General features: G+C 22.7%; 5 protein-coding genes across 5 annotated transcripts; 2 read left to right on the forward strand and 3 right to left on the reverse strand.

The window, feature by feature from the left end:
• Positions 1-513: 513 nt before the first annotated feature.
• On the reverse strand, positions 514-3,237 carry T552_01138 (hypothetical protein). The gene is made up of 15 exons (XM_018369730.1): positions 3,162-3,237; positions 2,975-3,117; positions 2,817-2,922; positions 2,715-2,774; positions 2,556-2,670; positions 2,240-2,508; positions 2,100-2,188; positions 1,971-2,058; positions 1,593-1,925; positions 1,389-1,546; positions 1,206-1,344; positions 1,001-1,163; positions 887-960; positions 727-844; positions 514-683 (listed from the first exon to the last, which is right to left on the reverse strand). The coding sequence occupies exons 1-15, from the start codon at positions 3,189-3,191 to the stop codon at positions 571-573; spliced, it is 1,998 nt and encodes a 665-aa protein (XP_018226374.1). The 5' UTR covers positions 3,192-3,237; the 3' UTR covers positions 514-570.
• Positions 3,238-4,141: 904 nt separating this feature from the next.
• On the reverse strand, positions 4,142-5,712 carry T552_01139 (hypothetical protein). The gene is made up of 8 exons (XM_018369731.1): positions 5,516-5,712; positions 5,356-5,432; positions 5,200-5,294; positions 5,024-5,115; positions 4,835-4,976; positions 4,626-4,784; positions 4,250-4,583; positions 4,142-4,206 (listed from the first exon to the last, which is right to left on the reverse strand). Exons 1-8 carry the CDS (start codon positions 5,665-5,667, stop codon positions 4,196-4,198), a joined length of 1,062 nt encoding a protein of 353 aa, XP_018226375.1. The 5' UTR covers positions 5,668-5,712; the 3' UTR covers positions 4,142-4,195.
• A 222-nt stretch (positions 5,713-5,934) lies between these two features.
• T552_01140 (hypothetical protein) lies at positions 5,935-7,453 on the forward strand. Its single transcript, XM_018369732.1, has 6 exons — positions 5,935-6,056; positions 6,107-6,143; positions 6,216-6,379; positions 6,424-6,659; positions 6,711-6,992; positions 7,033-7,453. Exons 1-6 carry the CDS (start codon positions 5,981-5,983, stop codon positions 7,405-7,407), a joined length of 1,170 nt encoding a protein of 389 aa, XP_018226376.1. The 5' UTR covers positions 5,935-5,980; the 3' UTR covers positions 7,408-7,453.
• Positions 7,454-8,674: 1,221 nt separating this feature from the next.
• On the forward strand, positions 8,675-10,580 carry T552_01141 (hypothetical protein; the record flags this gene model as incomplete). The annotated part of the gene is made up of 10 exons (XM_018369733.1): positions 8,675-8,800; positions 8,849-8,990; positions 9,036-9,161; positions 9,206-9,292; positions 9,336-9,511; positions 9,561-9,925; positions 9,967-10,033; positions 10,076-10,135; positions 10,184-10,387; positions 10,428-10,580. 10 exons carry the CDS (start codon positions 8,675-8,677, stop codon positions 10,578-10,580), a joined length of 1,506 nt encoding a protein of 501 aa, XP_018226377.1.
• A 620-nt stretch (positions 10,581-11,200) lies between these two features.
• Positions 11,201-12,880, reverse strand: T552_01142 (hypothetical protein; the record flags this gene model as incomplete). Its single annotated transcript, XM_018369734.1, has 5 exons — positions 11,201-11,812; positions 11,861-11,999; positions 12,045-12,179; positions 12,221-12,399; positions 12,449-12,880. 5 exons carry the CDS (start codon positions 12,878-12,880, stop codon positions 11,201-11,203), a joined length of 1,497 nt encoding a protein of 498 aa, XP_018226378.1.
• Between the last annotated feature and the right edge of the window lie 333 nt (positions 12,881-13,213).

The following is a 13,213-nucleotide window of genomic DNA, read 5'->3' on the forward strand; positions in this document are numbered from 1 at the left end:
ATAATTTTATTAAAATATTGTTTTTTTAAAAAAAATTAGATTTTTTCTGGTTGATATATTAAAAGACATTGTATGTACTTATAATTAGAAATTAGTTTTTATGTTTATTAACTTTTTGTATTAAAAGTTTAATTTACAGATTATTAGTTTATAAATAATTACGAATAAGTATTTATAAAATTGTTATAGGTTTATTTAAATTACGCAATATTGAATTTTATAATTTAATTTTTAAATATATTTTCAAATACTAATATTTTAAAATATTTGTTAATTAGAATAAGTATTACATAATTTTAATTATATAATATAAAAATTTATAATATGTAATGATTTGATAAAATTAATTTATTATCATTAAAAATATTTAGAAATTAATAATTTTTTTATAATATTACATTTTTGCTAATATTCTAATTATTTAGTTAACTATTTATTTTTAGATCGTTGAAAATCTTAAGGAAATTATAGAAGTGAAATATTTAGGATGACTATAATAAAACTAAAATATTTTATTATGTAGAAGATATATTATTTATGTTTAATATTTTTAGATTTTTTTCATAAAAATCAATTTATTTCTTGAGACATCCATAATTTATTATAAAAACCTTGTTTTTTAATAAGCTCATCATGCGTTCCACTTTCTATAACTTTTTTATTTTTAAGAACAATAATGTTATCTGAAAATATTAATTGGATATATTATTTATCATATTTATTTACCGCTATCCATAATAGTACGGAGCTTGTGAGCTATAAATATACTAGTCTTGTTTTTTTTTAATATATTTTGGATATTATTTAGAAGCAATTTTTCATTTTCGTTATCTAAAGAAGATGTCTACAATATTAAATTTTATATTTAAAAAAACTATATTATTACCGCTTCATCAAAAAAGAATATAGGAGAATTTTTAAGAAGTAATCTTGATATTGCTAGTCTTTGTCTTTCTCCACCTTTTGATATTAATTTTTTTTAAGAAATAATATATTTAACCTGAAATCATTAATCCTCTCTCCCCAACTTTTGTATTATATTTATCCGGAAGTTTTTGAATTAGATCATGTATTTGAGTCGCTTTAGTTATTTCAATAACTTCGTCCATTGTTGCATCTATTTTTCCATATAAAATATTGTTTAAAATTGTATCATTAAAAAGCTTTTTTATGAGAAACAATACAAGTTACAATAAAAAACTTACAGGAGTATCTTGAGGTAAAACTCCAATATATTTTCTCAATGAACTAAGAGTAACATGACGAATATCTTGTCCATCAATTAAAATTCTTCCGCCTTGTATATCATAAAATCTAAAAAGTAGACGTAAAATAGTAGATTTTCTTTTGATGTTATGATTTATAAGTTTCAAAAATCAGTATCTTACCCACAGCCACTTGGGCCAACAAACGCTACTTTTTGTCCTGGATAAATAGTAAAGTTTAAATTTTCAAAAATTGGTCGCTCTGGTAAATATCCAAATGTAACGTTTTCAAATTTTATTTCTCCTTTATGAAATTCCAGGTCTTTTGCATTTTTATGATCCTAAATAGGATAATTAGACCATTATAAGCCCTATCTAATTCTATACTTTTATAGTAACTTCAATTTTTTGTAAATTAAACATTGTTTCCATATCTATTAATGATTGTTTTAGTTCTCTATATACAGTTCCAAGAAAGTTTAAAGGAACTGATAATTGAAAAACCAATTGGTTAATCATTACCAAGTCTCCAATACTAAGTTGCCCAGTGTATATTCCTTTAACAGCTAAGTACATCATTGTTGTTAATGCCGTTGAAAATATAATATTTTGTCCTGTATTTAAGAATGCTAGAGACGATGCGACCTTTATTGAAGATGATTCATAGTGTTTTAAGCATTTGTCATAAAGATTAATTTGATATTGTTCATTGTTAAAATACTTATTTTGTTAATTTTGAATCCATAAATAATACTTATTATATACCTTAATAGTTTCGTAATTGATAAGGGACTCCATTGCAAGTGTTGCCGCTTTGTTATCAGCCTTATTAGCATCTTTTCTAAATTTCGTTCTGAAGGTTTTAATATATATGATTTGTAATTAATAAAATACCTCCAAGTTGTTGTTTTTATTGTAGTAATAGTATAAAATACCATAGTTGCTAGAGTTACAAATGCGAAACATGATCCGTATTGATAGGTCTATAAAAATGAATATATTTAAATATCATTATTATTTGTTGTTAAACGGACCAGAATACCACAGACCATAGCTATTTCCAGTGATATAGGAAAAATGTGAAATACCATAGATGTTAATAAAAAGCTTATACTTTTTGTTCCATGGTCAATAGCTCTTGTTAATCCTCCGGTTTTTCTTGTTAGATGAAAGTTTAAATCAAGCCGCAAAAGATGTTGAAAAATATCATATGCTACCCTCCTTATAGCTTTTTGAGAAACAGTAGAAAATATAGTGTTTCTTATTTCTTGAAAGGCAGTTGCACTAATTCTAGCAAAACCATCTAAAATGATATATTAAATATTATAGATTTTCTTTTTGAATAAATACATCCAATAATAATAGATCCTGTAATTGCTAATGCATTTTCATCAATCGTTGATAGATTTATGTTAATAGAATCAATAATTTTTTTAAAAAAAAATGGAATTTGAACATTTAGAACCTTTGGATTTATTAAGTACAGTAACATAACAATTTGTTATAAACCTTAGATCCAACGAGAAGAAATAATGATATACATACTCTAGCTTTTGTATTAAAATCATCCTTAATTAGTCAGTGATATTAAAAAATATTTGTAAATTATACTTTAGGCCATAAATATTTGCTTATTTCTTTAATAATATATAAGTTCGAGGGTCCTTTATCTGAATCTGATGAATAATTTGAGTCAGGAAATATCTTAGAATGTGATCTATAATTAATAATTTAGATAAATTTTAGAAGTATTTTTAAAAAGTTCAGACAGTTGATTTGTTTTTGAAATAGAATGAAATAGAAATAATGGATAAATTGGTCTATAAGGATATAATGATTGAGAGGATTTACTGATATATTTACAATATTTTAAGCTTAGTTGATGATGATTAAAAAGCTTAGATCCGTATGACTATTTATTATTCAGTAATAATTTTTTAAAAATATATTTAAAACTCTAGATAAGTATATATTATGGAAACCCATATGTTTTATTGAAATATAATTAAATTATGTATATTCATATTGAAACATACTTTTATAAATTGGATTATTTTGGTTTGTGAAAAAATAAATAGAATCAATAAATTATATATAGACAAGGAAATAGTTAAATTTACCATAAAACCCATGTGTTTAAATTAATGTTATAATGATACATTTATATAGTTATCTGCTATAATCTTTAGGAAATTTATTAAAGTATTTAAATTTTAATAGTAGGCATAAAAAAATATAATTATAAATTAGAATTTTCATATGAATAACATTATTAAGATTATTGTTTTGCCAAATATTAACATTTGGTAATGATTTTAGCAATAATATATTTAGTATATTAATACATATTTTAATAAGAAAAAAATATTTCATAAATACTAGAATTTTTAAATTTTAAAATTTGACTTATGTATTTTACCAAATATTTAATGTTTTGCATTTCAATAGTTTATAAATATTTATATTATAAAAAAAAATTAATTATAATTTGTATTAAAATTTAATAAAAGAATTTTAAATATTTTTTTGAATATTTAGTTTTTTTCTAGTAAAAATGTATGAAAAAAAAAAATTAAATTTTATACTAATTTCAAATTATATATAAAAAATATATAATAAAGTTATAGAACTTCATAGAATGTTCTAAAATCTTTTTAGTGTTAAATCATAGCATATTTAAATCTCCGAAAAAATATATAAAGGGTACTGAAAAATAATAAACCACGTTGCGATAGGGGGCTGTGACACGGAATTTCTATCTTGCCTTTTACCAGACAGAACCGGTTTCGGCCCTTAATATGTCGCATGTTATTTTTTGGCTTCGCATCTTATTTCGAGATGCTCAATTTTCATTGTTTCTGTCAGTTTCTACGGGAGTGAAAGGTATAGTGAAAATTGAGTGTATCGAGATGATTCTTTTGAATAATTTTGGGGAATAAGTTTAAAATTTTGTTTTTATGAATTAGTTTCAGACATGTACTGCTAGTAAATTAATACATTCCTAATACATTTAGTTAGATTAAAAGTTTGAAAAGAGTTTATACGTAAATATTTGAATGCAAGTTTGTCTAAATATTGGGGTTTTATTCCTAAATCTGTATAAGTTCTTGCATTATTTGTAATTTTATAATCAATGCATTGTGTTTGAGCTTGGTCAGGGCTTATAGTTGGCCACCAAAGCAAGTTTAAAGCAGATGCAATAATTGAGAAAATAGGCTTAGAGACATTAAGATGCCATTGCCGATAATGTGTAATATGGGTAATCATGGTTATGATTTCTGCAATAGAATATTCTTGTGGTCCATATAATTCATAAATTTGACCTGAGGTAGAATCATCAAACATTATCAATTCAAGAGCATGAGCAACATCTTTTACCTAATTTTTTATAAGATAAGATAATGATGATGATATTCAAACATAAGTAGGTCGGATTAATTCACGGTTATTATTTGTAGTTAGCAAGATTTTTGTACTTGCTAGATAATTTAAAAAACGGTCTTCAGCACCAAACATTACTGATGGACGAACTATAGTTACTTCAGGAAATATATTACGTACAGCTTCTTCTCCGAGTGCCTATGTATTATTAGTTTTAGTAAATATGCTTTGTTATTATGTAAATATACTTTTGTTTTATAGAAATTCGACAATGATTTTGCGTCTGCGTTAAGAGCTGATATATGTATTAGGCGATCTACATTGTATTCAACACATGCTTTCGCAATCTTTGCTGCACTATGAATATGAACATCTTCATAAGAGAAATTTCTATTAATATTTAAAAGTTATAATAATCAATTGAGTTAAAGTTATACTTTGTCTCATAGTCTCGTCCTATAAGATTATATACAATATTCGAATGTCGTATACATTCTTTAATAGATGTTTCATCTCTCAAATCGAACTCCTACATATATTAATTCCCTATAATACTATATATAACTCCAATAGCATGTTATTTAAATTCTATTAGAGGTGAAAATCTTTTTACCATCATAATAATTTGTCCGAGATCACCTAAAACCTTAAGGTGTCTTTTAGAATCTTGATCTCTCCATGGTATTATTATAGTTGTTCCCTGTTTTGCTATTTGTTGATTACCAATTATTTTTCAGAGTAAAAAGCTTCTATTAATATTATTAGATACCTAATTTATTTACAAGATATCTCCCAAGAAAGCCAGTAGCCCCAAAAATTGTAGCAATATGTCCGCTAATTGATGATCTTTTATTATATTAGTTTTTGTTTAAAAAATCAATAGTTATTTAATAAATGAAAAAATTATTAATGATTGTAATAATGCTTACCGGCCTTCTGTTCCTTTTTTTATTAGAGTTTTTCCTGTTCTAGATATTTGAATATCATGTACTAATTTTTTATTTGAATTATAATTAACATGTCTCAAATGGATTGTTTGGATAAATTTTTGCCTTAATGATTTACAATGTTGCAATATCATTGTTTTTAAGTTTTAATTTTAGTATTTAAATGTTGATTTTTTACGTAAAAACATGTCCTTGTAATAATTTGGAATTACGTTCGAATTTAAATTCACAGAATTGTTAAATAATTTTTTAAAAAAAAAGCGTAATTATATTAAATTTTTTTTAAGAAATTAGTATTTTTTATTATACTTTTAAGAATATAGGTATTCTCAGTTAAATTAATGGACACACTAGAAACAATAGTAGTATTAAATTGTTATTATAAAAGTAAACATTAGACAGTTTGATACAGTTTTATTTATTTTCTCTACATATTACGTATAAGCGATGGATATAGATACTGGAATTGATATTAGTGCATTCTTAGGATCTCAGAAGGTTTTGATGAAGGATGATTTACAAAGTAGGGTGAAATTATAGTTTAATTTAAATATATTTATTTTTTTTTAATAGAAATGATTTCAACTATGGAAGATTTGTGGGAACGTAGGTAAGATTGATTCTCTTTGATATTTTTATTTAACTGTACTGATTATGTATTAAATTACTAATACTTTTATAGATTATGGAAACAATTAACGGATATTCTTATAGAGTTTTTTGAAAATCCAGAAAGTGCGGCTTTTCGAATGAATATGTTTAAATTTTTTGTGGTTTCATTTTCACAACATATTAATAAATTGAAGTTTGTAGTTCTTGGGTTAAGTGCCTCAAGACAATGCGAAAGTGAGATATGTTAAGGAAATATAAAGGAAATTAATTTTGTATAGATAATATCGAATCTCTTGAATTTTTGTCATTTATTTTAGAAAAGGTTAATGCTCCTGCAACTAAGGATGCATATGTATATGCATCAATTGAAACAGCACATATGAAATTGCTTTGTGGCGATTTAGATGGCTCTTTTGAGCTTTTAAATAAAAGCTCTAAGATTCTTGATGAACTTGATTCTGTCGACCCTATAATATATGCATCGTTTTATCGTGTAAATGCAGATTACTATAAAGTATTTTTTCATAATATTTTTATTTTGCTAATTTTTAAATTTTGTTTTTAGTTTAAAGCCGATTATGGTTTATTTTATAGAAATTCTCTTCTTTTTCTTTCATGTATTGAACTTTCTTCCCTCAGTATTCATGAACAACAACAACGAGCATATGATTTAAGTATTGCAGCTCTTTTAGGTGATACGATATATAATTTTGGAGAGCTTCTTCTTCATCCTATCCTTGATACATTGTCTGGTACAGAGCATGAATGGCTTCGTCAACTTTTATTTGCTCTTAATTCGGGAAATATTTTAAAATTTGAAAGTCTTATGGAGCATTTTTTAAAACAGGTATTCATCGTTTTAATTGATCGAAATTTTAACTTCATAGCCTCTTTTGCAATCTTCTATTCCATTTCTACGCCAAAAAATATGTCTCACGGCTTTGATTGAAGCTGTATTTAGACGATCTCCTCATGATTGTATCCTTAAATTTTCCACTATTGCGAGTGAGACTTGTTTACCTGAACATGAAATAGAATATTTGGTAATGAAAGCGTTAAGTCTGGATCTTATTCGTGGATTTATTGATCAGGTCGATGAAATTGTTCGCATAACATGGGTTCATCCAAGAGTTTTAGATAGAAATCAGATATGTGTTATGAAAAAACGGCTTGAGGATTGGTATAAATCGACTCATCAACTTGAGACATTTATAACAAATGTGGGAAGTGATATAATTGAAAATGAAGTTATTGTACGATAGTATATGAAAAATATTTTTTTTATACTATTATGTATTTATTTTATACCTTTTACACTTGTAAACATTGATAATTGTTATTGAGATTTTTTTATTCTTTAAAAAATAAATTTCTATTATTAAATAATGGATGTTAATTTTGCAAACTATGAAAAGATTTTTAATTTTTATTTTTGTTCTGCAAATTGTTTTTGAATGTACAAAAGTATTGTTATATTTTTAAAATATTTTTAGATATATTTAGTTTTATATTTCTAGTTGAATTCTAATTGAAATAAATAATAATAATTTTTGATAAAAAATGTATAATTTATATATTATTGAAGTTATTAATATGTTTTTTATTATATTTTGTATTTTTCCTTGTTTAAAAATGAATAATAATTTGGATAGAAAAAAATAATATAGAAATCTTTTTATATATATTAAGGAATAATAGTATATATGTTATTTTTTATTTAAATAGTATTTAATTCTTTAAATATAAAAATATATGTAATATCTTTGATGCATTTTTTTATATTTAACATATTAAAGTATTAAATTTAATAATCTGACTAATAATTATTAATATTGTATATTTTTATCGTAAAAATATTTCTTAATATCGTATGAAATACCTTAAATTATTAACCATGATTTTACTATTATACTTCTAATTGATTTGGTTAATAATATAGTTTTTATTAAATAACTATAAGTAATTAGTATAGTTAATGTATTAGATAAAGTTTTTAAAATAAATTATGTTAATGTTTTTTATTTTTCTATAATATTATTGCAAGATAAATAATTGTAATTAAAGATAATATATTAAATTGAGTTTAAAGATAGTTAAAAGTTTTTTTTCCCTAATTGATATTAAAAAAATATATAATCTATTGCTATAAAATTATCATAATTTTTTAATTTGTTGATTTTTTTATAGTTTTTAATGTGCTTGTGATTTGATTTTATGGATCTTTTTAAATTATTAGATTAATAAATGAATTATCTAAAATATGAAATATGGATGAAAAATAGCTTATAAATCATATTAAAATTATTAAAAATCGATGATTTATTTTATTAGGTAATATAGATAATATTTCTATAAAAAAAAAATAGTATATAAAAATATTTTTATTAAAATGTTATTTATCTTGGTTAATAGTTTTGATTAGAATATATATATATATATATATATATTATATAATTTTAAATGTATTATCGATGTTAACTTCAATAAAGTATTTTTGGTTAGGGATAGTAGAAAAAAAATCAGATCAATATGTACGGTTGTGATCATGTTTTGCAATTTTTGTCATCTTCGTCTAAAGATTTTATTTGTAAAACATATTTTTTAGCAGTAAATGCAATATATTTTCATAAAATATCTAAATGTGAACGTCGCAGTGTATTTTTTAATCTTTTTATATTTTTAATTCTATATTGATTTTCTTAGTTTTTTTATAAGATTTTTCAAAAATGTTCTATATGTCATGATTTTCTTAAAAGAACGTTTTTATGTCTTCAATGTTCTCATATTGGATGCTGGAGAAGAAAACATGCTGATATACATTCAAGAATTAAGAATCATATTTTTGGTTTTAATTTTTATATTTTTAAAATATACTTATTATATAAAATAGCTGTCGATTCTTATAATGGTTATTTATATTGCTTTGCATGTAATGACTTTGTTTATGATGAATTTTTTGAAAAAATATATCTCTTGGCAAAACGAAGACTAAATTTAAGTTTATTAGACGTTAAAAGTAATAGATATTTTTAGTTTTTATGCTTATTTTATTTTTTTAAGATTCAACATATTTATTAAATAATGAACTTAAAATGACTATAGAAAATTTGGATTACCTAAATGAAGATGCACAGGTTATATGTTGTGGTAAATTGTTAATATTTTTTAAAAATTTTTTAATTAGCAAAAGGTAATGGTCTACGAGGTATACAAAATATGGGAGCTACCTGTTTTATGAATGTAATCATACAGTGTTTAGTTCATAATCCTATTTTCCGTAATTATTTTTTAAGTGATGGTCATATAATAGAGGATTGTTTGCAAGATGATTGTAGCTGTTGTGCTATGGATACTGTAATTGCTGAAGTAATACGATGATTGGCTATTTTTTTATTAAAAGATTGAAATTTTATAGTTTTTTTCTAAAAAGGATTTTTCTATACCTTTTGGCCCATGTGCATTTTTAGAAGTTATGTGGAAATTGTCTAAAGAGCTAAAAGGCTATGCTGAACAAGATGCACATGAGTTCTTTGTTTGTTTGATGAGTTCGATTCATAATCATTCTGGATCTAAAATAGATTGGACATGTGATTGTGTTGCTCATAGAACATTTTCTGGAATACTTCAAAGTGATGTTACATGTTCAGCGTGTGGAAATGTGACATCTACTATGGATCCTATTATGGATGTTAGTCTTGAATTAAAAATTAAACGCGCTGCTGAAATTAAGTCGTCTTCTAGTGAACATTTACTTAGAAGTCTTCAAGAATGTCTTCAATTGTAAACATTATATTTATTTTAAACTAGTCTAATTTGTTTAGATTTACATCACCTGAAAGTTTGGCTAATAATGAGTATAAATGTTCGAAATGTTTATCTGTTTCTGAGGTTTTTATTTTCGTTTGCTGAATGTTTATTAAAAGTTGATAGAAAGCTATAAAACAATTAAAATTTAAACGAATTCCTTTAGTTATTTGCTTTCAGTTAAAAGTTAAGTTATTTTATTTTTTTAGAAATATTATATTAAATATTTTGAAGCGTTTTGAGCATTCTTCTACTCCAACAAAAATTGACACACATGTTAGTTTTTCTTTCCAGCTCGATATGTTTCCATATATTGTTCAGGATAATTATACAAATTATTATAACGATGATTGTGTTTATGATCTTTTGTCTGTTGTTTGTCATCAAGGGCAAATTAATACAGGTCATTATACATGTTTTGCTTGGTCAAATGATAACGTTTGTTTTTTAACCCATATATAAAAGTTAATGTGATTAGTGGTTTCAATTTGACGATACTACTATTAATATTGCTAATGAAAAGACTGTTTTGGCAAGTAATGCGTACGATTGTATGTTTTTATGTCTTAAATTAATTGAATATAGATATTTGTTGTTTTACATTAAACGAAAACTTAGTTATCGAGTCTAGTATTAATTATATTATTTTTATAAAAATGCACTTATTTGTTAATGGTTTGTTTCCTGAAAATCTAATGTATTAATTAGCAATTGTTATTATATTCGTTTTTTTATTAATTTTTATGTAATTTCAAAAATATGTAAGACATAAATAAAATTTTTGATTTATATATATTAATTGATAATATATATATTGACATAAGATGATGTGTATATGGTTATTGTTTATTGAGCTTTCTATATATCTTTAACATTAATGATGAATTGTGCTTATATATAGTTATTTTTTTAAAAAAAATATTTTTATGAATTTATAATAAATAACATGTATACGCATATATATATGAATAAATGTATAGATCTCTAGCATAATAATATGAATATATTTTTATAAATTTACAAACTACTCGTTTTGTATAGTTATGTTTTTTATAGTTATAAATAAAAATGTAATAATTTACTTTTTTTTTTTGTTTTAAATGTGTATAATTTTTGATATTTTAGAATTGATTTGGTTTTATGTATCAATTTTGTACATTTTTTCTTTGCATTATTTAGTATGTTTATTTCATTCTGTAATACTATTTTTGTCCAATGTTTTCTGCTATTTTCCTAAAACTTAGATAATTATTAGTAAAATATATTAAATACCTGTGTTTTTGTATTTTCATAGATTAGATTATCTAAAATTAAAGTTTGATTATATTTTTTTAAACGATTATCTATAGCATTTGATAAAAAAATGTTTATTTTTAATAAAATTAAAAGCGTTGTATATTTTTGGTATTTAAGATTTTTTATGGAACCTGTGTGAAAATATAATAATTGTAATTTTATGATATTCAAAATAAATCTGTTGATTTTTTTTGTATTTTCCTCAAGATTTTTAAACAGTTTGTGACTTAATGATAATAATATAATAAAAAGTATTAATGGTGAACTAGGTTCAGATGGAAATGTAATAAAAAGACTATCTTGAAGAAATAGGTATTGATCTTTATTATAAGTGTTAATTTTTTTATCGCCATTATGATTATTATTGTCACTTAAAAGATAATTTTTTATATCATTTTTTGAAAAATATTTTTGAAAAAGACCCATTTTAGATGATATATTAAATCCGTTCATTTTCCACCATAGTAATCTATCTGATTTTATGTCATTTTTTTGAAATATTATTGACATAGTTATTCTATCCCATTTATTTTTATGTAGAGCAAATCCATATCTTGATAATAAAATCTATATGTTATTAACTATTTTTTTAAAAAAAAAACTGCTAAAGTATACATCGTTTCCATGTGTTCCATATGTATTATATAATTCATCAAATGCATTAGGTGAATTGTGTATAATCATATCACATGTATCATCATAATATATTTTTATATACTTTTTTAGTTTAAATGTTTGATTGATAATTATAGTTCTATATGAATATAAAAATAAAATTAATGCAAAAAATAATTGTTACTTTTGTATATAATTTTTATACTTATTTCTTGGAATTTGCTTATATTTTGTATGTTTGCAGTATATTAATCCACAATGTTTACATACATTGTAAAAAGTTTGAAAATGTATATGTTCATTTGTTGCATGATTAAACCTAAAAATATTAATAAAATATATAAATATATATATATATACATATCAGCAAATGGTACTAAACCTAATTTATGAAAATTATCTATTTCGAATACTCTTGATCTTACAACTGATACCGCTTTTAAAAAATTATTGTAAGTAAATACATTTTGATCTAGTATTTCTTTGTTTTTTTTTATAAATGGCAATATTAATTCGTTATACGCACTTTGTAATTCAGACTTGATATACATTAGATTGATATAATTTTTAAAATAGTTATAACATTACAATATCAAGTCCACCTACGTATTCTATTTCTGTTCCTTTTAACCAGTTTTTTTCGTGATTCCATAATTTTGGAATATCTACTTTATCTGGCATTATTTGAAGATAACCATACCATGGTGATTTCTGACCAAGACTTTTTTCGTACATGTAAACTATACATAGACAAAGAATACTCGGTATTTTAGTTATGTCCAATAAATGAGATAATAATGATGTTTTAGGCGATAAAATGGCATTTTTTGGAACTTTTAATATAATTGTATTTTTTTTTAACATTTTTTCAGTGTATACAAAAAAACCATCATCTCGTTTACCTAATTTAATACCGGAATGTATATATATATTTTTATCTTTAAGCCATTTCATTAAAATATTGATTCTCTGTTGATCTATATTTTTATTAATTGTTTTATCAGTGTTGGTTGTATTCATAATTATAAAATTATGTATTTTAATTATTAAATTTTATTTAATTAAAATTCGATAATTAAATATATAATAAAATCTATTTAAATAGTATATATATTTGTACTTAAATTACTATATATTATGATGATATATATGATATTATGAAAAAATAACATATTCTAAATATTTTTTAAATATATTTATTTAAGTTTATTGATATAAATAATTGATTATGACATTTATATTAAAATTAGAAAATGTATAATAAAATAACAATATGTTTTTTATCTTAATATTAGATAAATAATTATTTTATGAAAAAATATATTTTTTATATTTTTAACATATGCAATCATA

The sequence above is a fragment of the Pneumocystis carinii genome (assembly GCF_001477545.1).
Source record: "Pneumocystis carinii B80 chromosome Unknown supercont1.5, whole genome shotgun sequence".
Taxonomy (NCBI): domain Eukaryota; kingdom Fungi; phylum Ascomycota; class Pneumocystomycetes; order Pneumocystales; family Pneumocystaceae; genus Pneumocystis; species Pneumocystis carinii.